The sequence below is a fragment of the Athene noctua genome, chromosome 17 (assembly GCF_965140245.1).
Source record: "Athene noctua chromosome 17, bAthNoc1.hap1.1, whole genome shotgun sequence".
NCBI lineage: Eukaryota > Metazoa > Chordata > Aves > Strigiformes > Strigidae > Athene > Athene noctua.
In genome coordinates this window covers 9,836,060-9,860,272 of record NC_134053.1, presented here as the reverse complement: position 1 = coordinate 9,860,272, position 24,213 = coordinate 9,836,060, and the positions used below count along the sequence as shown (strand labels likewise).

The following is a 24,213-nucleotide window of genomic DNA, read 5'->3' as shown; positions in this document are numbered from 1 at the left end:
AAAATAAAGCTTTGCAGAAGCATCAAAAAGCTAGTCTCCAATTTTAGTGAAACACAGGCAAGTTAGGATCTGTGGGAAACCTCATGCTGCAACTCATTTAAGGCTAGAGTGTTTCACAGCTGCTAGTTTTTCAAGTGTCACAATCACAAAACTCCATCCAATGTGCACACTTCCACCAAAACATGGAAAAGGAAAAAAAGGGACCATCTGTTCAGTCTGTAAAATCTAGATGTAAATACTTTTTTGCTGTAAGGGAAATAATGCATTAGGAATAATGCTAGACACATTTACCTGGCTGTGTCCAGAGCTGGCTTACTGGATAAGACACTGCCCATCACCACAATCCCCATCAGCAAGGTATGAAGGAGGCACAGCAGCTTGGCCAGTGGCTCATGACACAGGAGGGTTTTAAACATCTCCTTTTGATAAAGCACTTGAGATTTGCCTAGACTTACTGTTCATCTTCTTCATCCTCACCGTTTCCCAAAGATACAGGGCATTGAAAAATAAATCCCCCAGATAAAGGCTAACTCTTAGTGGTGCTGGGTGCACTACTGTAAAACACAGATACAACTTTGGAAGAGAAACAACCAACTATCCACGTGTTCATCAGTAACAAAGTAGAGTGCGAAAGTTTCAGAAAACTCCACAAAAAAACAAGTCATCTTCCAGGTCATCAGTCCCACCAAGCCTTCATCCCCCTGACTCCTCTGTGTTTTATGACCATTTCTAGCTATTACACACGACTTTCTGCTCATTCCTCTGGGCAGAAATCATGTCCTCACATGTTTCTATCCAGGGGCCTTAAAAATTTATGGTCACTAGTCAAATATTAACTCATTTAAACTGTTAACTAAAAGCTAATAATTTCTGAAGCAAATGAGGTAAGATGACATGGTTCAGTTACTGCATATTGAAGAGTTTATCTCATTCAAAGTGGATTGTAGGCATTTGAGCAGCAGCCTGTGTCTGTTGCCCCCAGACAAACATGCACCTGGAGAGAGATGCTTAATGATGATGGCTGTAACCACCCATGCCTGAAAGACTGCCATAGGCCACAGAAACACAGGCAGCAACGTTCAGCTGGAAACAAAACCAAAAAAAAAAAAAAAAGAGAAAAGGAAGAACCAATCCTCATCCTGGATAACTCTTATTTATAAATAAGTACCTGCTTCTGAAACAAACCAAGCTATCAAGAGAAAATGCAACAAATTACCATATTCTGAAAGCACCCTTCATGTCTCAACACATACATCGAAACTGCTTTGTGTCTTACACTATCATGTGCAATTTATCAAAGTATTTCAGGAAGAGATTAGAAAATATTCCCACCACTGTACCAGGCATTCACCCAGCATTTACTGTGTATGATAAAGATTAACTCCGTTCAAGTAAGATAAAATTAAACAGATGCAGAGAAGGACAACTGTGACCATTTAGGGTATAGAGAACTTAAAGGCAAGAAAAACATCTGACAGGAAAATACAAGTCTCAACAAGAAAATGTCAAGAAAGCATTAAATTCCTCTGTACCAAATACACAGCTGTAAACACTAACAGAGAGAAGCAGAGTTTTGGCACAAATACAAACGAGACTAGGCTGGTCAAACCCAAAATTTACAGAAGATATCAGATGAAAAACCATCACAAGAACCTCTCGGCAGTCATAGCAGGAAGAAAGCAAACACCAGTTCAAGACAGAGCATGTAGTTTGCAAAGCAGACTGCAAGAGACCCGAAGACCTCTGAGAGTCTTCCAGTTTTCTGTTCCTGATCATTTCACCCTTCCTTCTGTAACACATGAAAACCAACTAAGCTGGATTTGTCTGAATCATTGTTCAACAACAAAGCTTCCCTTGGTTTTATTTCTGTAAGCTTTGTTCTCTGCTCTGTAATAAGCTATTACTCACCCAGAACAAAACTGTATTCCCACCCCCCACTGAAACTTTTCTTACAAATAAACAAGAAAAAAACCCTCACCTCCTTCACTTCAAATGTACACGAAAAAATATGGCAAGTTTAACAAGAGGGAAAAAGGAGAGCAATTGACATTTAAACCTATACAATATCTGAAGACTTGACTGAGTTGCATCAGACAAATTAAGAAATATACTTTAAATTTCAAAGCTGAGGATGTGCCGACTTCTTCTGACATGTCTGTTAAAAGGGTTCTCTAGAGAAGAATTAAAATTCTCATTTATACATCAGCTATGCTACAGCCAAATGATACCTGAAGTTACTGATCCACCTAAATGATAACTCATTTCCAAAGCCCCAAGGAGACAATGTAGCAGACTACTTAGATTTCAGGTGCTGTGCTCTGATGTTGAGGAAAAAGCAATGAAAAGGGATATGTCTCGCTCCTGAATTTTGCTACATAATGAAAAATATCTCAACTGGTCAAACTATTTTGCTCTTAATTAGATAGTCCTAGCACTCTAGGTACAGAAAAATGATGTTGAGATAGCCTGCCCATGAGGGCCGCACAGCATTCTCCTCTCAAGATTTGGTATCTAGACAAAAAATGAAAATGCTCAGAGTAAGAATACTGTCTTGGGAAACTGTAAGAGTGAAGAAAACTTTCAAGAGAAAAAGATAAAAAGTCACAAGGAAAATCTGACTCCTGATGCAGTGTGCCATCTTTAGAAGACCATAAAAATCCTAAGATAGTATTACCACCATGTTGCAGAAAGGTCTAGACAAGCACTCTGAAAATGCATCCCATTGAACATTATCTACAGCTATTACATTTTCCTGACAAAGTATTCCAACAGCAGGTACTGCTATGCTGGCATGAAAGAGGTCACCTTCAAACAGAGATCCTTGTCTGATGATATCCATTATTTGCTGCTCATTATCTAGAAACACACCTGGAATAACACAATTAAAGCAGCAATCTGCAGTAAATTACCACACAGACCATATGAACCAAGTTAAAAGCCATAGTGACTGTTGATTTAGCCTATATGGGTCACATGAAACTTGACCTTGTCTCTCCGTTCAGGCTGGAGACTCATTCCACTCAACTCAGATGAGTTTTGTTTGTGATCTTGACACCTCTGACTCAGCAATGTGTGAAGCTCATGCAACCCACTTACAGGAATCCATTCCTGAAACACACGGGCCCTTCACTGACTATTTGGTAAGAGGTGGGGAGCAATTTGTAGTGAACTGTAAAGCCTTGGGCTGGAAAATAACGTATACTTTAACACTTGTTCCTACAGTACTAGGTTAATTCCTACGCTCCTGACACACTGCAGTTTCTTTATTCAAAATATTGCAAAAGAAGAAAAAAGCCCTCTTTCTCACCACGTTCACTTTTCAGGTGAAGGAACAATTATCAGTGCTTTCTATTTCTGTATCTGTGCTTTCAAAATACATACACAGTAAAAACACTTTTATGTTTAAGGAAGTTTCACCTTTGCTCTAATTTCTGCATCCTTTTCAGGCAGGATTTCCCTTATTTAGACAGCCAAAGACTTTTTCAGTGCATTAAAAAAAAAAGTGTTTTAAGTTGGTTTTTTTTTCAATTTTAAAGTGGATTTAATAAATTGGACGGTAAATAGTAATCTCCATATCCTCTCCATTAACCTGGTCAGCAAGCTTCTCTCACAGCAAGACTAGCAACTGATTTCTATGAGACTGACTGAAATCTAGTTGATTGAATTGAAAAGAAACCATGCTTTCACAATAAAATGAAGTAACAGTAGCCAACAGCATTTGGGAGAGGAATTAGCTAATAAACGTATTTAAGGAATGTATTTGAGAATGACTTTCCAGAATTTTGAAATAATAGCCTTGGTTGCTATTTTTTCTTTCAAGGGTAAGAATTTATCGGTTTTGAAAGGGCCTGTAATTATTCACGCAAGCATCATCCTACCAATGTTACTTCAAACAAATGATTAGAAAGAAGGGCACTGCTGACATTCCTACATGAGCAGTGCTGGAGGGAGGAGGTGTCCGCTACAGGCTCTGGCATTGCTGCAGGGCACTGCAGGTTCAAGACGTGCGTCTCCGGGTGCTTTCAAAGCGTGGATCAGACAGGCTTACTGCATGAGGCAGGCACCTGTACTGCTGCAATTATTTGATCATATTAGTCATAATCTCACCCCAAGTCATTTTTATTTGGTAAATACAGGATTAAGAGTGTGGGAGAACGATAGCAAGTATTTATCTTGCACACAGAACAAAACTTTGGGTACAGCTCTCTCTTAAGAAGGCAGATGCCCTACTAGAAGTCGTCAGAGATTTTCAGCCTTATGACTCCAAACTTAGTCCTCATTTTCTATGTCAGTGACTGCCTTCTACTACTTCATACGCCCCAGACCCCTTTTTACGGTTATCTTTAGAGGCAACCCAAGCAAAAGGCTTTCCCCGATAAAAAAATTCCTCAGAATGTATAAAAAAGTTCCTATTTAACCTAGTAAGAAGTTAAGACGTTGTGACACTTAAGAAAAAGCCCTCTCTGGCCTGTATATCCAGATCCTAATATTGGAAGAGACAGAACACAACACAAACTGTGCTTTGCCTCATTCCGAACAGAAATGTGACATCCACCACACAGCACCTTCAGGTCTCTTACACTGACTCTTAGGCATGTGTTAGGCCCAAGCTACATTAACTCAACTGAATCCTGTTTGCCCCTCGAGACATACCTACGCAACCACCACACAGCTGCACATGGCCCTTAACATGGGGGTTGGCTCTCTGGGTTATGCAGGATCAGCAGACACATGGATTTTAGTTTGCTCTGAGCCGCGCAGGAAGAATTCACGTAGGTGAACCCTCTACATGAGTATAGAAGTAGATGCACCTAAAACAGTCACGAAACTGACTTTGGACCAAGGCCTTAGAAGCCAACACCAGAGATAAACTGATTTTCAACTGCCTGAAAGAATTAAATTCCCACAGAAAAGGGAGAAACAAAGGACAAAGACCGTAGCTACTTCTGAGACAGGGGCAGAGAGATATTTGCTCAGGGTTATAGAGCCTTGAAAGGGGCTGAAGTACAACCATAATAATCTGGCCTGCCACAGTTAGAATGTCACTGAACCAGAGTGGAGAAATAGGTATTTACATCAGATACATTACAATGCAAAGGAGAAAAATAGCTCAGCCCACATATAACATATCCATGCAACAAAGAACAATTTCCTTGAAATTCTGATCAAAAGGCACGCTGATCTATCATCTGTTCATATTTGAGATTCCAACAAACCAGACACGTTCTGACCAGTCTCACTTCTTGGAAACAGGTACTCAGCCCAGCTGGCTGACTTGTGTGGGCATGCTGGTCAGGGCTGTCATATTGCCGCTACATGAAACATTCTGGCAAGCTTGCAACTATCTGCAATCCCAAGAAGTCAAAGTGCTGTTCTCAGTAAAAAGGAATGAGCTAACTATGCCCTTCCTCTTTATTTTATGCAGTTTTAGTGTAAACATAAGCTAGGGCAGTGTCCTGACAAAGCTGACAGAAAAAGTAAGTGAGCCAATGCCATCTGACAGGCTGCAGGTCAGCTGCAAGGGAAGAACTGTTTCTTCCAAAATTGTTGGTGTAGTAACGGAAGTATTTTTTACCCCAATTCATTCTTTAAAAGGGGGGGGGGGGGAATCTAAATTTACTTTCTGGAATAGCTCATGTGAAACTCTAGACAAAGGTCAATGGTGATTGTCCTAAATGGATATTGGTATCCATCCTGTACATCAGGAGAATGCTTGAAAAAGAAGGAAAAAATAAACCATAAACCATGAGGAAGTATAGGGAAGGAAAGCTAAAACATTTAAAATATTTTAAACATATCAATAATAACTACGATCTTGGCATTGCAAAATGTCTTTAAAGAGGAATGCTGATCTGATAGTTTAGGATTCAGAAGAATCAGAGAAGTCACTCGTATATCAGTTCACAAACATCCAATTAATAAAAGACTAGCACAGTCCTACCCCCTGGGAGCACTGTGAAGATAAATATATTAATGATTGCAAGGCTCTCCAATTCTCCACTGAGGGGTCCACTTCAGAAGTAAGACAGCTAGACAGAATTAGTGAGTATCAAGAGTACACCATTAACAATGCTGTTTCCAAGTAGCCTATTGACTTCTCTAAAACGTTGGGCCTGTAGCAAACCATAATATCAGAAGTACAAGCCATAAAGGATTTCATTATCATTTTTAACTTCAAGACAAAAAAAATGGAAAAATTCTCCAGAGCCTCATCACCAATGACGAATTATCAATGTGTGCAAAGTAACCTCATAAGTCACCGTACAAAACATGGCACTGCAGGTAGTGTGGCTCAATTCCTTTTTAAACAGGCCTGGAGTCTTGAGTTTCTGTAAATCACCAACTCATTACAGCAAATATTTTCTGGTTTTCACAATGAGCAAGCTGTACAAGTAATAGAAGGTGCACACACAATGACAGATTACACAGGAGGCAGCATAGTCTGGAGATGCACAAGCTCAACTCACTGACTTCCTCCACCACCTACCCTACCAGCAACCCCATCCCCTTCCTGCCCAGCGCTACCCTCCCTTTCCGAAAATCAGAGCTGGCCATCTGGGAAACAAAGGCTAAATTAAAACACTTCCCTCAACCCCACTCTTCAACTTATAGCTCCACAGGGCTGGATTCTGCAGGGCTGTGTGCTGTTCTGGAGAGCAAGCATCTCCTTTTTTTTCCAAAAAAAGGTCTTGGAACACCTTCATCCTGCGGAGGACAGAGCTGTACAGCACGTGTCCACCACTGAACAGAAGGAATAAGAAAGGACTCTCCAAACAGAGTGATACAGAGGAAAAGGGGACATGTGTTGAAAAGAGCTGGAGATGCACTGAGGATCCACTACAGGCACACAATCCTGGCACAACTAACAGATCTCAAAGGCTGACTTCATTTGAGCATTTCTGGTTCACCAAGTATATTCTGAACAATCTCACTTCTCCTATATTACACAAGACCACTAGACACATTACACTTGTTGCTTAGCATTTACCCAAAGTAATTTTAAACCACATCATGATTCACAGTCTGAAATGAGAACAGGTGTCATGGAGCTGCTCCGAGTAAAAGAAATTGATCTGGCAACACCCCAAAACTCCCAACCAATGCACAGAGCAGCATGGCGGTGAGAGGTTGGCAAAAACAAATGAAATAGCTGTAATTCCATTCCTTCTCAACAATACATTGGCCTTTTCACGTGTGAAAAAAGACCTTCAATCATCTTCCCATCGCACAAACACACCTGCAGTTTGCTACAACTGAAGATACCGAGTCTCTGACAGTCTGTTCACGTTTAGAGTTTGGAATGCTGAATCTGTATTTAGCTTCTCGTATCTGTCTGCAGGGAAAGTCTTTAATCAAACACAAGATGTTTCAAAGGTAATCTCACACCACAAAGCCATCTGCAAACCAACCAACAATCCTGTGCAATGGCTGCCACCTAACGCTCAGGAAAGTAACTGCACTTACTGAAGCAAAAGACAAGTTTCAGTAGCTCAAGCACCAATTTCTGTTTAAAATTTTTCTCTATGCCCTCACAAACAATGTACTCTCTTTTAACACACCAGAAAAAAAAAAAAAAAAATCAAACAAGGAAATATTTCCAGTACTCCGTGTTTATCCAGTTCTTCACAACTTCACGCTATCACAGAAAGTAAATGATCATTTATGCAGAGAAAGGAGGGAGAAAAACCACTAGGGAACTGATCATAGTGTGAAATCCCAGTCTTACAGTGAACTATCACGACAAAGGCAGGTCAGAAGCTTTCTGAAATATGTTGTCAAGATAACTCAAAGACTTTGCAGTTTTAGATTACCAATCATAGTATCTATTAATCTCTTTAATCTGCATAAAGTTAAATATCCTTTTGGTCAGGAAACACAACTGCAAGTTTAATCACAGACGAAGAGGTGAGCTTGCCAGCCCCTTGCCCAGTACAGACTAGAATTCTGCTTATACAAGGCAGCAGTAGAGAGTCTTTTCTGCCAGTGATCAGTCCAGGGCATCACTAGCAGTAACAAGCAGTAATTTATTCAGATTTTAATTATGCCACACCTGTAAGACAGGCAAGATACTCTGGGATTTTTATACAAATGAACTGCACATTTCCTCTGCCATACTATTTACAATGCAATGGAAAAAAAAAAAAAAAAAGCTCTCCTTCTTCCTCACACACAGTCCAAGGCCAATAAGGCCAATTATTTTCTACTACAATGATCATTAGTAGGATGACAGTGAGGGGATATCAGGTCTCAAGTCCAGAAGCCCTTTTTTTTTCTGGCTAAAAGAAGAGATCTCTAGTAAATCTCCACACTGATTTCAGCAAAGCTGTTCTCACAAATGTCATACTTCAAAATAGCACTCTCATTCAACTTCTTTTTCTTTCATTAAGGCATATTTGTTTCTCCCACACATTAAATAGGAAACTGAACATAAGGAAAATAAAGACATCATGTGAATATACCCATCAATACTTACTTCTCCTGTGATTGGATTGGTTCCGTACTTCTTTATCCAAGGAAAAATGCTCCTGAAAGAAAAAAAAAAAGGAGATAAAGTAATAAGTGACAAGCACCATCAGAAGCCTCTACTAATGAGCATGATTATTTCTGGCAACTTGCTAAGACCAAATAATGATTACACAGCTGTAACCAGTTCACCAACACAAAAATAAAGCTAAGAACAGACAGTAACTTACACTATGTCAAAGACTGTCCCATCTGGTGTGCAAACTGGGTATTCAAACGGCTGCAGAGACAAACTAGAAAAAAAGTACATGTTCTTAGCAAAAATCAGCTGGAAATCATGATGACATAAGCAAATAACATTTTGCTGATTCATTTGCACATTAAAGCAAGGCTTAAATGATTGAAAATACTGAGTGGCTGCCAATATCCACTACCTGATTCTACCTAAACTAGGTTAATAACAAAATCCTTGAAAGGAAGTGGTGCAGTTCAGTAACATGCAGGTGACAGCCATAGAGCCACAGGATGCTGTAATACTCCCCAGCCCACTTCCATTGCCATGTTGGGCCCCACCAGCACAAAAGGTGGTTAAAGCAGAAACACACTGACTTTGCACTGAAATGTGCTAGGGAGTAACTGGCAATCACAGTCAGCATCCCCTGTTAGGGATGCTTCCATAATCCAGCCAGGTTTTAGCCAAGCAGCAGTAGTTCATACATGTGGTAACCTTCAATTTACATGTGGAGTCTAACCCAACTCTACTAACGCCTATCCTTCACTCCAGCACTTCAAGTGGTAAACCCTAAACACAAAAAATAGCATAAAAAGTTCTTCAATCTACCTAATCACTGCCTCAGAAAGATTAGTGATTGACCAAGAATCTTCTGAGCAGGGAAAAGTAGATTCAAACCCTGTTTACAGAGATTTGAAAGACTGAAATGCACATGACATTGCTCTGAATTATTTTATCACTTGTGTATTCCTTTAGCCATCAGCTCCAATCTCTGCAGACACTGATCATGGAGAGTACATATATTGTTTCAGTTCTTATTGAATGTTTTCCTGCTGCATTACTATTATTGCAGGCACAAGCCAATGACAGTAAATACCTCAGAAGAACATGACTTCAGTAATAGTTCAATGTCAACATCCTGATAAAAAGATGCACCATTTAATAATAATAGTGTAGACTTGCTGTCTTACCTGCAGTGATCAAATGATAAACGTCTAAAATTAGTTCGTGGAAGATCTGTTTATGAAAGAAAACACCACATAATTTTAATAAGCATATGGTAAATACCTAGGTACCAAAGGTAACCGTAGGTAACCATGGGTAACAAAGAAACAGTTGAAAGTTAAATTCTGCTGTATACATGGTGGCAATTTACTGATGACAAGGGCTAAACCTTGCAAACTGTAACTAAAATCGGACTTTTCCCACAGAGAAGAGACTCCTCAAGTAAAATTACACAATAGGAAAAAAACCAAACCAGAGCCGGCAGGCTGACAGCACCGAGTTTTAATTTGGTGGTTAACACTGTAACCACCGGCAAGCTCTGCCCTACCGGCGGGCCCAGAGCTGGCGGAGGCAGGGACGGCTCACCTGGGCGTTACGCCCCCAATTTCTGCCGTTTCCACGCAGACCGGCTGCGGCGGCTCGGGGCGGCCCGGGCGGGCCCAGAGGATGCTCAGCTCAAGGGGGTGGCTTCAGCAGCCGCCCCACCGAAGGGAACGTGGGGGGACGGGGGGGGACAGACGACCCTTCACCCCTTTACCTGCTTTCTTGCCCCCGTAGAACTGCGTGTACTCCGCGCACGTGATGTACCTGCCGAGACAGAGGGGTCACTCGCGGGCAGCCACAGCGCCCCCACACCCGCCCCGCGTGTCCCCGCGCTCCCCGCCCCGGCCGGGCCCGCTCCCCGCTCACATCTTGTCCTTCTGGTGCTGCCTCTTCCCCATGGCGGCGGCTCCCCCGCAGGGACGCGGCTCCCCGGCCCCGCCGAGCTCCTGCACCCGGACGGCTGCGGCCGCGGCGCCCTTCCGGGGCGGGTACGGCGGCGAAAGGCCGCGCCGCGGAAACACGGGCGGCGGGCGGCGTTCCGGGGGCCGGGCGGCGTTCCGGGGCCGGGCGGCGTTCCGGGGCCGGGCGGCGTTCCGGGGGCCGGGCGGCGTTCCGGGGACGGGCGGCGTTCCGGGGCCGGGCGGCGTTCCGGGGGCCGGCCCGGCCCGAGCGCGGCGGGAGGCGCGGGAGCGGCTGCGCGGCCTTTAGCTGCCTGCAGGGGAGGCTGCGCCCCGGTGCTTGCCGCCCAGCTAAACCTGATTTTATTTCAGTTTTTGCTGCGGCTCCGGTCGGGTCCTCCCTCACCGTCGTCAGGGGAAGCCCCGAGGGAGTTCGGAGTGCTCTGCCCGGGTTGCCTAGCGAGAACGTCAGTTCCCCTCTGTGACACTCCCCAACGTCCAAACCGGTAACGGATCAACGCTCCCGGGTGCAAACGCTGCCCGTGCTCCGCAGTGAACGCGTTCCTTCGTGATTTTGCTGCAGGCTTCCTTTTGATAATGCAATACAGCCTTAAACAGAGTTTTCATAGCCCTTGTTTGAAAAAAGGTGTTGACTTTAGTACGCAGAAAATGCTAAAATATCCGATTTAAGAAAAATGTTCATCTTCATTTCAATGGATTTTGTTGCATGGAATTTAAACTTGTAATATTCCTGGTCTGCCAGGCAGTGACAGAACCTCCCAAGAAAAAGCGGATAGAAAAAATTACATAGCGTCTAATATGGAGACAGCTCTTCATAAAATGTATTTCAGCATCTCTTTGAAGACTTAATAACAAAGAACTTACTTTCCCTTAGCTAATTACCTCTAAATCCTATTGAACAGCATTCGTTACAAGGGTGGTATGAACAGCACAAGGCTGAACAGAGAATGGGCCAAATCCAAACATCTTGCCTTTAGCAGAAGGAAACAGCCACTTGTCTCAGCACTTTCACTTACCCAACACCTCCAAAACCATGCTCGTTTGTTCTTTCCTCATTAAACCATCAACCTGGCAGCTGCCTACACAGAATGGTTGAGAGTCAAAATCCATGGAAGCTGACAGCCAGACTCCCACTGACTGTATCAGCCTTTGACCAGACCCACCTTTTCCTCAGAACATGGCATCTATCTCCTCTTTTAATCATTTCTGTGGGTGGCTTGCCTATGCACATGAATGCAACCTGATGGGAGTGTAAAGGTCCCTGCTCATTGTAGGGGGTTGGAATACATGACCTTTAAAGGTCCTTTCCAACCCAAACTTTCTGTGATTCTATGAGTCTATTCTCTGGGGAATATAATGCCTGTTCCCATAAGTGATTCATATGCTACTACCAATTTGCCTACATTCACAGCACTACCACAACAGGTTGTCACAGTACTATTAAACTTTTTGGACTAGAGGTCAGGGAAGTTGGGTCGCTCTCCTTATCACCTTCATTTTCCCCACCAGGTACATATAGACTCAAGCCGTGCTGCTGCTACATTTCTCACTGCTTGTTGAAACTCACTGACGCCATACTGAAGAACAGCTGCTAAGTCACATTTTTATTGCTCTTCAAAACACTTCAGTCAGTGTGCAAATTAAATTGTTGTACAAAGAAGTAATCTGGTGTCCGTCGGGTCTGGTGATTGAATAGAGGAGGCAGCAAACCCCCACATTTAGAGGGTTAAAGAACACATCCCCCTCTCTAGGATCCTGACAACCACATAACTACAGGAATGCCTCTCTGAAGAGGGTCAGTCATCTTCAGCTGAAGTCCACAGTAGCACAGTCAGTCCTTGTCCTGGCTAAAGATGGAGGATATTGTTTGTTTCTGCTAGAAGTTTAGGGGAGAAACTGCCCTTCTACGAGGTTTTAAATACATTTCAGTACTAATTTTCTTACTCAAAACCACCTCGAAGTAAGGCAATAAATTGAGGCACCTGAATAGTAAGTCCTGGAAAGAACCAACAGACACACTTGCTTTCTTCCCAGCACCAAGCATACTTTGGGTAAGAAAACAAGTTGATTGATTTGGCTTCAGTGCAATTCCAAAACCACTCCACAGGTGAACTGCTGGCAGGGCACCAGTGCTCCGTTGTTATTACAAAACCCCACACAAAGGAGCACGGCCATAACTGCACAAAGCTCATTTCTTGCTGCAGTGCTGACCACTTTTGGCAGTGGTCACAGGAGCCCATTTTGCTTTGTGTTGCCTGAGATAACGGGCATTCCCACACAGCTCCTGCTCCTTCCGCTGAGATGTGCCTTCAAGAGAAAATGCTGTAGCTGCTCTAGGGAGATCACAAGTACTTGTCTGATCATGCTTTCAGAAGAAAGATGACCCAGAAGGTATTTATTTCTAGACATGTTAACATGATTCAGCCTGCATTCACATTTCTGGAGATGCCTTGTGCCCTTCGTAATAATTCAAGACCACGGTTTTGCTTTTTGTTTTTTAAACCAATGCAATGTTCATTTATTTCTGTACTTACAAAAAGAGCCAACCCCATTGTGTCCCTCCCCCTCCCCCCCAAATGCCTTTTACAAACATTTAAAAATTAAAAAACAGATGATGACATGTTAATTTGGTAGAATTATTTTGAAACATAGCTTTTGTAATTAGAGTTCCATTTCCTACAAGATGACTTCGTAGAGATAGCCTGATTATCGGCCAAATAAAATTCCATATTACAAGTTAGCAAATTCTAGTACAAAAATAGTCCATGTGTTAGAACAGCCTCTTATTATTATTATTATTATTATATTCACAGGAAAGAGTCTATTGGCTGCATAATACCTTAATATTTATGAAATTTCTTTTTACGTGGCTCATTCATCTAATTTAATATAGTGTTGAGCCTCAATAAATCCTCAGGCAAAAACCCTAAACAGGGTTAAATATGCTGTTCAGTGTACTCTGAAGTACTGTGCTTTTCACAGGACATCCAAGAAACCCCACAAACAGTTCTCAGCTAGTTTTTGATATTAAAATGAGATCCAGATCCAAAAGGACCCCCCTGAAGTACATATCCACGACTTTCCATGGAAACAAGAGGCCACAGCTTCGATGGTTAACTTTCACTTTGGAAATGGTCTAGCTCATCCACTCATCATTTTCATGAATCCACTGGTGAGCTTCTTTAAAAACTAAAGCAGGTCACTCCTGAAGCATCTGGGACCCTTACGGCACTGCCCTCTTCAGGAGTGTCCCTACTGACTGGGCTCTCGCTCCTCTTCTGTCTCTGGTTAATGCTGTTCAGCAGTTTCTCTCGGACCAGGCCCCGCAGGGAAAATCTGGGGAAATGCTACTTGTCTCTCAAGATGTCTAGCTGCTCTTGATATTCTGTGAAAAGCCTCTGGAAGCGGAGGTTCTGTCCAATAACAGGAAGAAGCTCTTTCAATAGTTCTCTCTTTCGTAAACCCTGCACAAAAACCACAAAAGCATCCTCAGAATGTATTACTTGTTATCATCAATATATTCCATAGAGCTGTTTAAGATTCCTACCCTTGTTCCTGCCTGGAAAGAACTCTGTATTTTATGTTCTTACTCTGTTTACTTGACTCCCAGAATAAAAACTGTCTTTACATTTATATACTCCCGAAGGTGCAGCTTCTGCAGTTACAGACTCCAGGCGTGACTCTGAGAAGGGAAGACATTTCATTGGCATGTCACTATTTCAAAGTAGCTGTCTGAAGAATGTGGAGACCTGAACATGCAGCTCTGCTCCATCTGCATGATACTCAAGACAGCATCAGAGTTGTGACTGTGGCAATAAGCATTTGTCTACAGTTTCACACAAAATGAATACAAGTGAAATGGGAGGAAGCCTGCTTATGAGATCAGAGCAGAATATGGAAAAGGTTCCAGGGTCAGCAAAAATAAGACAAGATTGCTTTTTTTCCCCTAAGTTTTATCGTATTTTAAGTTTATTGTCTATCCATGAGCTGTAATTTTCATGGTGAACTCTTCCTCATTCTTCGTTAAACTATTATCAGGACTTACCATAACTGTTGATTCCCACTGACTTCCAGCTGAGTAATGGACTGGACCCAGTAAATCCTTGCATAATTCTCGCAAACGATATTCAAACCCTGAATGTTACCAGAAATAAAATCACATTTGTAAGCATTTCGCTATATAGAACCACTCCACAATGTAACCGACAACATACAAGAAAGAGTTACAAGTATCTACAATAAAATAAAGCCCAAACCATTGATTTCTGAAAAAGTATATTATTCTTTTAACAGCAAATCTTTGGAAAGATAAGATGATTTGTAAAGTATTTAGAATTCTGAAGCGTTTTATTTTAAGTTCTCATAATTAAAAACACTACTAAAGATGATCTACAATAGGGAGAAAAATTGAAGTAGTTACTTCAGTTTGTTTTAAGAGCTGCCCTGATCTCTGTTACTCACCCGTTCCCACATAAATATACCAGCTTTTAAAAAAACAAAACAAAAAACATTGTAAAACTGACATTATTCAACAGCCAGAGAACTAATACAAAAGAGAGATCATGAGTTGGAAAGCCACAACATGAAAACTAGTGAAAGAGAAAAGTTACTAGTTTGCATTTAATGGCAATATATGAATTTGGAAAACTGGAGTCAGCAGTAAAAAAAGCCCAACAATAAAACAACCAGACATCCTTCTGAAACACTAAAATATTACTAAACTGGAAGAGATCTCTCAAACCCTTAGCAAAAGAGCTTATAGCAAAATTAAAATGGATCCGGTTAATATGCATGAGTTAAAAAAACTAAAATAAAACCTTTAATAAAAGGTTTAAAAGGTTTAAACACACAGTTTCCAGGCCAGCTTTATCCACTCAAATATGAGATGAGGGGAATTCTCTTGCAAGTACAAAGTCATCTGTACAAGAGTAACTTCCCAATCAAGGTATGGTAGATTGAATATTTTGATGGACTAGAATTCATTAAATGTTGAAATCATGACATGAATAAAGGGTCAATAATGCACGTATGGCAAGGCAGACCTCGCAGTGGCATCCAGTGTATACACACACACAAGGCAATAACATTTGTGCAGTACAAGATGAACCCTGCACACACAATAGAGAGGTTCTCAATTAGTGAGGACTTTTACAATTATAACTCTTTAACAAATGACCCAAGATTAACATTTTAATTTCCACTGGGGAAGGACAGAAAGAATCATATGAAGTTCACCAAGCTCTTTTGTTAAAAAAGGTAGGGGTCAAAAGGCAAGAATTAATGAGCTCAATTTTAATTCTGCCAACACCTACTAGGTGGCCTAACACAAACCATTTCCCTTCCCTCTGTGTAAAACAATCATACATGGCGAGGAATAAGGCTGAATTAATACAATGAGAACTACTATGTTTGGAATGCAGACAAACAGAGATACAACAGAGATCTTTAGAATCCAAGAAGCATAAAGTCAGTTGATTAACCTTATTTAACATAATAGCATAGAGATATAGTGTGTTCAAATGTAAGAGAGACACAAGCGCCCTTTCTTGTGGGTTTCTTTCCTCACAGAATTTAATCTGTGGAGCTCATCAGTACAGGCTGTTGAAATTTTAGTATGTAAAAGTAGTATAAAGTGCAAGTAGCACAAGCAAATTCTCTGTAGTTAATGTGCTGTGGTACAAAGCGTCAGACTGAGCAACCCTTCTGTTTCACATCATGCAGCAATCATCATTTGGCTGAGGAATATTACATATTTTACAAGGTGCTGCTGGTTCATCTGAAACATCTGTAGTTGCTGCCAGATAATACATATGATATGCCTGACACATCACTGGACTTTTTTACAATGCAATTCCTACCACTGAAGTCCGCAGATGGCACTGTTTCCCCAGACCATGATCTATCTGTTCAGTGTATCAAAATAGGATTCCTGAGTACTGAGCACTACAGGAAGCAAATGCACTTCAGCGGTTTGCTTTGGTTTTAAGTAAACACTGAGTCCAGAAGCCAAGTGCTAAAAGGAGAACGTTAAGTGCAATCACACATAAACATGACATGAATAGAGTGTTTCTTAAAAGTCCATCAGAGCTGCAAAGAAGTAACATATCATGGCAGGCCTCACCTTCATTAACTAGGTACCGTGCATAGATAAGGAGCCAGTGGCGATATTCGTGACTGGATTGTAACATAAGTGCTGCTGCTATCTGGTTCTCCAGGTATGCAAGTGTTGTTTCTTGTTGCACTAAATGAGGCATGGAGAACAATCTTGCAGCTTGCCTTCCTGAACTACAAAACCAAAAAATTAACATACCAGCCATAAAATAGTAATTTAACAAATACATATTTTCAGAGTACAAACTATTCTACACTTATCTTTCAGAGGCACCTAGTGCTTCCAGAGGTCAAGCTTTTGATGAAAAAGACAGCACTTCATAGCAAACTTCCCTCACACTGGACCATTTACACCTAGCAAGGTCCATGAAGGGTTTTCTGCCTCCTGTTCTTTTTCTCTTCCTTTCATCTGTCTTTTTTAAAACACACACTTATCAGTGACCAAGTGCTCCTAAATCTTTATAGGTAATTAAGATGACTGCCTTTATCTTTCTTTGCCTGTCACAGGTGAAAGTCACAAAATAAACACAAGATATAAAGTTATCCTAAAGCACTGAAAGTATTTCTTGAAAATAAATGTATTGTCATAAGAAAGCTAACTTGAAAAAAGTAACCAGTGATTTCCTTTTTGAAAAAAATGCTAATTTTCAGTCTGGTATTTTCTCACTCTCAAAAAAGAGTGTTGTTTGCTTGGATTTCAAATATTGTTCCTGATTAATTCCCCTCACACCTCCAAGAAAATAGCAATAAAAATCTTACAACTCTGTTCAGTTTCTTTCAGCAAAAAATTTAAACTCAGATGTGAAGGACAGAAATAGCAAAGAAATCTGCTTGGGAAATCTAATTCAAATCCAGGTGAAGATGGGCTATTAAATTACATTCAGGAATCTGCTGTGGCTCACGCAGTTCCCTGGTGGTATTTTCAGATGTTAAAAATATGCATTAGATGACTAATCACTCAACTTTCTCAAAGACTTTATTAAATAGATCCCTTGAGGACAACTAACTGCTCAAAATTTGTAGGTCTACTTCAGAAAGCTGGTAAACTAAAAATTAATATGTAAAATGTAAGAAACTCAGTTTAGCTAATCAAAATATTACCTGTACAGAATTGTCAAATACTTTACCCACCCAATAAAGAGAAGCCTTAAAATGATTAAGTTTAGAGCATGCTTTCCTGCCCCCCAGACAATGTCAAAACAACATTAAGGTACAGACTATAATTGTGTAAAGGTGTAAAACACCACTGTATGAGCTACTTATAATTTCAGAGCTATTAGCATCTTAAGAATTAATTCACTGATTCACACACATGAATAAATAATAGGAAAAAAAAGAAGACAAACATGCTGATCAAATGAAGCAAGTAAGTGCATACTTTGATGTTCGTCCCTGTATAACAGCTAAGGGCCCAGAACACAGCATGGCTTCTTGGGATGGTAAACTATTCCTGAAGTCTGCACATTGTGCTAGAGAGTCCTGTTTGTCAGAAACAAGATTCCTGAAAAAAAGCAAACACACAAAAAACAAATTTGAAGAGAGTAGCCAGTGATATCAGGGGATCCAGCTCTGTTCTGCCTCAAAGCCTGACTTGTATTTTCACAGGTAACCAAAAAAATATCACCAAGGTGTTCAAGAATTCCATGGACCCCAACTGTTTCCACTCCATGTCCAAATTCTGCTTGTGCTGTCACAGAAATGTACCTCCCACCCCTAAAGTCCACAACATTAATTGTATAATACAATTCAGCATTAGTTTTGAAGGAAATGAACTTTCTACTTGTCATTTTACATCTTATAAGAAGTCATTTGAATAGAGGTAATGACTTTCTCATTAATAACTTAATTTTATGTCATGCCAGGTCACCCCACCCACGAGACAAGTCATCAGAGATCACACACATTGACAATCTTTCCCACACATTACAGCTACTCCTTCATATGGAGGGAGTTGACAGTTAGAGCTGGCATTTCCACAGCTAATCAATGATATAATTTCCACTGGTTCGAGATGCCAAGGGAATCACTGACTCAAACCAATGCCAAGTTTAGACCTCCAGACAGCTCAGAGGTAAAATGGCACGAATATTTCCCAGTAAATACCCTTTAGTGCTTTAGCATGTTTAAATTTGGATGATGACTAAATGAGTTCCTCTTTTATGTATTTCCAAAGCTGTGGTACAAAATAAGAAGTGACAACAAATTCAGAATTATGGCTGAGAGCCTGTCCCCTGCTTACTGACCGGGAAAATTTCTGCATAATTTCTTAAGTTATCTAAAGAACAAATAAGGTGTTTTATTTCTTTTCCAAAGATTCACATCAAGTAGTTGACTAATAACAATTATTCTAAGTAGGAGTTAAAACAATAAGCCCTTTCATCAAGCACACTCATTACACTAAGTACAACAATTACATTAAGACTGCAACATGTTTTTTCCTTTTAGAAAGACAACACAGAATCTGTTTTGGAAAGACAGTGTAAACAGTCATGGAAATTTTTTAATGGGAACTTATGCCTTGACAGAAGAGAATCCATGGGGAAAGCCTATCTGATACCCAGTAAGGCACAGACTCTTACCTAGCCTCTCCTTGTGTTTAGGACATCAGTAATGACTCTTCCATGGGAATTCTCTGATGTATAATGTTTTCTTCCCTCCTCCCCTACCTGACTTACTATCTTCATTAAACTTTTACATTGTGGAGACAAAGAGCTCTTTTCAAACTTGACTGCTCATCAGATCAAAAAAAATATTAAGGAGTGATGGGAACTGACAAAGTCACATACACATTCAGGATGGGAGTGCATAGGTCTTATTTTCTCTAGAAACTGAGCACAATTATTTTAACATGTCTGAACTCCCAACAAAACTCTGAAAATTGTTTTGACAAATTTTCCAGAACTGCATTCTTTTACATAAAAAGTGTAAACTGTAAGGCTAGATTATCTTTAATCATTGTCAACTGCTTGACAGATTCAACTGATGTACATCAGCAAAAGTATATATAGGTGTCTGTCAATAAATCAAACAGTATGTACTGTGTAGAAGAAAGTAAGCTGTAGTTTATAATTTTAAAAATTTATTTTAAACATAACAAATCATAAGAATATAATAGACTAAAGCCTAGACATATAATAGTGAACCAAAGCAAACCCAAGTCTGGCATGTGATCCTACTCAGAATAACCTTCAAAATATGGAGTGAAACAGTAAATCAGAATACACATCAGCAGTTCAGCTAAACTATAAAAGCAGGAAATAATACGTAACTTACCATGTAGAAAGAGAAGGATTAAAACAGTATGCCTTTCCATCAGACATGCTCATTACAGGTATACCATGCTGAGTCAGCAAGATTTGAGACACAGTTGCATCACTTCCTACAAGTCAAATCAGACCAAAGTATTTCTTTTGGAGTCTTGCGTAACATTGATAATGGTAAAAAATGCTATCCACCATTAATTAACAGTCATAGTAACCCATTGAAGAAGGTTCAGTCAATGTTATTCTCAAGCACTGACAGGAAAGTCAGGACACAAGATAAGGATGGTAAGCACCAGGCTTAGTGCAGCAGCACTGCAATCACTCATGCAAAATACGTTATCAATCTTGATGCTGCAACTTATAAAGAACATGGCCTTAACTGGAAACATTTTCCATATCTAGGGGCAGTCTTCAGCAATTCTGCCATGTCTTCTGTAACCTGAGAGCCTTCATCTGTCTTTTTCCCATTAAGTTACAATTCTGAAAAGAAGCACTTTAAGTGTGCTCTCTAAGAACACAGTGTACGTGGGATAGCTGGAGTCTCTCATTTCCCAGCATATTCCAGGCCCAGGGTTTGTGCATGTAACTGCTAATGAAGACATTTGCAAACTGCTAGTACAACTACTTCTCTATGTAGTTTTGATTAGTACTGTATGAATCAAAGCTAAAATAGAAGCCAATATGCTCGGAGATACTGCTTTTTTGATAATTTGTTTTGTGCTAGATGTTGGCAATGATAGAAACTGAAACTTTTAAAATAACCAATTGGAAGAGAATCAGTTGGTTTTCACTGTTAAGATAATAAACATGAAATACACACAAAGAAATTGCTGTAATAGCTGATTTACATTAAATATTTATTTTGTGATCTTCACAGCACTGAATTTTCACATTCAGAAGCAAGTCAGAATACAATAAGCTACAGAATCTTGTACAAGTCACCTGCTGATATTCTTATCTCAGTTATTTCTATAGTATTTCAACTTTCCTTTACTACACAATAACAAAGGAAAATTTTTTTAGGCTTTTTGGGTTCTGTATAATTTCAGCATATTCATAAATAGCACTAAACAGTACAGGTGGGCTCAAAGGTAACTAAATGACCCCTTTTATTACCTGAAAATATTGTTTGCAAAGACTCGTCTCTAACAATGGCTGTCTGCTTGTGAACATCCCTGAAAGACAAAAGGACAAGTCTGCAGTTTACAAACAACTGAAAGCTCCAGATTTGTTTAACAAATGCACTACTTCAATATTCATGACAAATTGGGGATTTTTTTTTTAGTTTGGTTGTGGTTTTTTGTTTGTTTTGACATTTTCTTCATTGCTCCAACAAAATTATTTTGGCAGACTCAAACCCCTTACGGCAAGACAGAAGTCAATAGCAGAGAACAACTTTTATGGCTCTTTATCAGGAAACCTCATTACAGCTAAGCAAACAATAAGGATCCAAATAACTCCTTTAGGAGCTCTGACTTGCATAAAACATTAGATTAAATTCAACCACTGTAAACAAGTTACTGCAGTTTTTATCTTGGTATCTTGAAGATGGCTAAAGTACTTCTAACTCTGAAATTCATGTACTTTATGAGTTAAGTATGATGGAAGATGGAATTATCCTTATTTCTCCTACCCACCTCCCCCAATCCATTCCATATATATGACAAGCCTATTCTGGGGAGGTTGTTTAAACTAGTAACTTCTAGCTGATCCTTTATCTTCCTTCTAGAAACAAATTCAATATTATGGACTGTCCTAGAACAGAGAAGAAACAGGATTTAAGTCCTACCCAGTTAACTCTTCATGTTATACCCAAAAGTGGACTTGTGCTCAGGCCTGATGTGGTGTAAGCCTAAGTTCCAACAGCAATATATCGACACAATTGAAGTTACCTATAAAAATCAGCCCAGTCAGCTGCTGCAGCCTAACATGGTACTTACCAAACAGAGAGCGTAGCAGCAGTGGTGAGAGCCATGATGTAAGAACCTGTGCAATGCAGGGTGGAAATAGGTGTATTCAATATTATAGGAGGAAGAAGGCGACGACCACAAGCTGAAAATACTGACAATGTTCGTTTCTCACAGGCTACACTTACAATCTCACTAAAAAAAAAAAAAAAAAAAAAAATCCAAAAAGAAACATTTACATTTTGTCAAATGTGAGTAGCATAAAACCACACTGATTTCTTAAGATTTCTTGCACTAATTCCCCAAAAGGTAACTATTACAGCTTTTAAAAAACTCCTTGGTATCAAGAAGAAAGGTCAAAAACTAGATAGATTTTTAGTATACATACATTTTTAATATATATAAATATATATAATCTGTGTGTGTACATATATACATACACAGATGCATTCCATGCCTCCTTAATTTGATTATAACTATGATAGTCTAAGGAGATGGGCAAGAGAAGGTTTGCAGGCAAAGACAATGTCTTGTGTTAGACTAAGGGGCCTAGCTGGAAATATCAGTAAAGCTTTTGAGTATATATAAGCTCTTCTTCAGGCCTGTACTTGTATTTATATTTAAAATCTGCTTCTTTTTTGGACCTGAACACAGCTCAGGCTTCAGAAATATACTTTCAGTTTAAACTCTGAGGTTGGAACTAGGCAAAGTTAAATAAAAAATAAAGATTAAAAATAGCAGAAGACTCAGGAAAATACTTCTAAATCTCAAAACATCCTGTTTCAAATGTTTAATTCTTCAATAGCTAGCACTTACACAACTGTCACTTACCATGATTTAGTCAACTTTAATGAAGAAATTTAAAGAAATGTAAATATACAAGAAAATAGTTGTAACTGGCTAATGAGAATCTGTGATGATTTAAAATTGCATAGAGCTAATACTTGGAGTGAAACTGGTCTTAAGACTAAGAGCAGTATATATATTTTTATCCACAAACCACATATTATGAAAGATTGTGTAAAAATTAGTGGGGGGATGATAAAACCAGCAATAGCAGTCGACAACAGAAAGAAGTCAGAATCCCTACAAAAAACTCCACAGGGTAAGAGTTTAAAAAGCATCAATGTATTAACCAGGTTAGGTGGAAGAGAAATAGGGTATCTTGAGCCAAGCACAAAGAATCACAAAAATCCCTAACAGAAGTGCATCCAGTTAATCAACTTTCCTAAATAAGTAGATTAAAATACCTACTCTACTTATTTGTAAATATGTGGGTTTAAGCATAATTAACTTCCTGTAAAGTGCACATCTGTGCCCCTAAAAATGTATTCTGGCCTTCAGGATCCTCTTCCTTCAAAATATATGCTCTTACCAGCTTCCTGCCGCAGTGAGAATTCGACTGGTGAGGACTGTCTCCCATTCCTTTCCTTCTCGATTACACTTTAACCTACTCAGCTTTGAACCTCCCACTGTGGTCATTTCATTCTCCACTTCCAGGTACATTGATGGATCTGAACTTACCTGAAATACAGTAAAATAAAAGACATTTTGGAAGAGGAAAAGAACTACTCAAAAAAGCAGCAACAACCATTAGATCCAAAACAATGCCTTCTTTAAGAACAGATTTAAGTATGGCATTCTCTGTTTAAAGTGGCTTCAAGATATACTGTGACACTTGAAAAGAAGCAGACCTCCGAAAATCAGTCTTGGCTAGAACACCGATATTTTCTCTGTATTTGGAGCATAAGAATAAAGAAAGGTTGTGCTAGTCTGCTTCGTAATTAAGGGCACCAGATCAAGTCTAGATGTGCCCAGTCTCCCTACAATCTTGCAATTAGAACCAGACTACCACAGCCTAAATATGCAGAAAAATTATTTCATTAAATACCTAAAGACAACTACTTGCCAGTCTCTTTGAATGTAGAGCACCTCCAGAGAGCTCTCAGAAAATACTTGGTTTTCTCTTCAGCAGTGTACTACCAACACAACTGTAATAACAATGCAGTAGTTACTCCCGTTGAACACTCTTAACAACACACTTCGGTTAACCAGGAGGAGGGACTGATGAACCAGAGGTATTCCTCTTTAAATTTTAGCTAGTTCAGAAGTGTCCTATTTTTAGCTGATTTGTCATTAACTTTTCTCATATAGACACATTCTTAGAAGCTGAAGTAGACCATCTTGCTTGCTTGAACAAATACACATATTCAAATGTTAATTTATCAAAGGATCTAAATAATTGAAGAATATAAATATATATATAATCCTGCATTTTTTTTTAAGTATTAAGCTTTTTTCACTATAGTCCACTCACTTGCAAAGTAAATGATTTCTGTGGGATTGGGGTTGGCAGTTTAAGTGCTAATGCTGGTGCAGAGATGCAAGCAGCATCCTTCTCAGAAGCCAGTGTAGCTGGAGACTGGAAAAAACATAATTGCAAAAGTAGTTAAATTTTTCCATGAAAAAAAGTTAAAATCAAAGATCTT

At 39.7% G+C, this 24,213-nt stretch overlaps 2 protein-coding genes across 3 annotated transcripts in view; both read right to left on the bottom strand.

Annotated features, from left to right (window-relative positions):
* PPIL2 (peptidylprolyl isomerase like 2) overlaps nt 1-10,500 on the bottom strand; it is a 73,487-nt gene extending 62,987 nt beyond the window's left edge. Inside the window, exons 1-5 of the mRNA XM_074921294.1 lie at nt 10,391-10,500; nt 10,239-10,288; nt 9,667-9,712; nt 8,694-8,756; nt 8,474-8,525 (exon numbers count right to left, since the gene is read on the bottom strand). Of these exons, the coding sequence (XP_074777395.1) occupies nt 8,474-8,525; nt 8,694-8,756; nt 9,667-9,712; nt 10,239-10,288; nt 10,391-10,422 (243 nt within the window). The 5' untranslated portion in view covers nt 10,423-10,500. The remainder of the gene's footprint in view (nt 1-8,473; nt 8,526-8,693; nt 8,757-9,666; nt 9,713-10,238; nt 10,289-10,390) is intronic.
* Nucleotides 10,501-13,027: 2,527 nt separating this feature from the next.
* HIRA (histone cell cycle regulator) overlaps nt 13,028-24,213 on the bottom strand; it is a 39,254-nt gene continuing 28,068 nt past the window's right edge. For both annotated transcript variants that reach the window (XM_074920957.1, XM_074920958.1), the window contains exons 17-25: nt 24,042-24,146; nt 23,100-23,248; nt 21,758-21,919; nt 20,934-20,992; nt 19,828-19,933; nt 17,933-18,055; nt 16,565-16,728; nt 14,489-14,577; nt 13,028-13,907 (exon numbers count right to left, since the gene is read on the bottom strand). In XM_074920957.1, the coding sequence (XP_074777058.1) occupies nt 13,791-13,907; nt 14,489-14,577; nt 16,565-16,728; nt 17,933-18,055; nt 19,828-19,933; nt 20,934-20,992; nt 21,758-21,919; nt 23,100-23,248; nt 24,042-24,146 (1,074 nt within the window). In that variant the 3' untranslated portion in view covers nt 13,028-13,790. The remainder of the gene's footprint in view (nt 13,908-14,488; nt 14,578-16,564; nt 16,729-17,932; nt 18,056-19,827; nt 19,934-20,933; nt 20,993-21,757; nt 21,920-23,099; nt 23,249-24,041; nt 24,147-24,213) is intronic.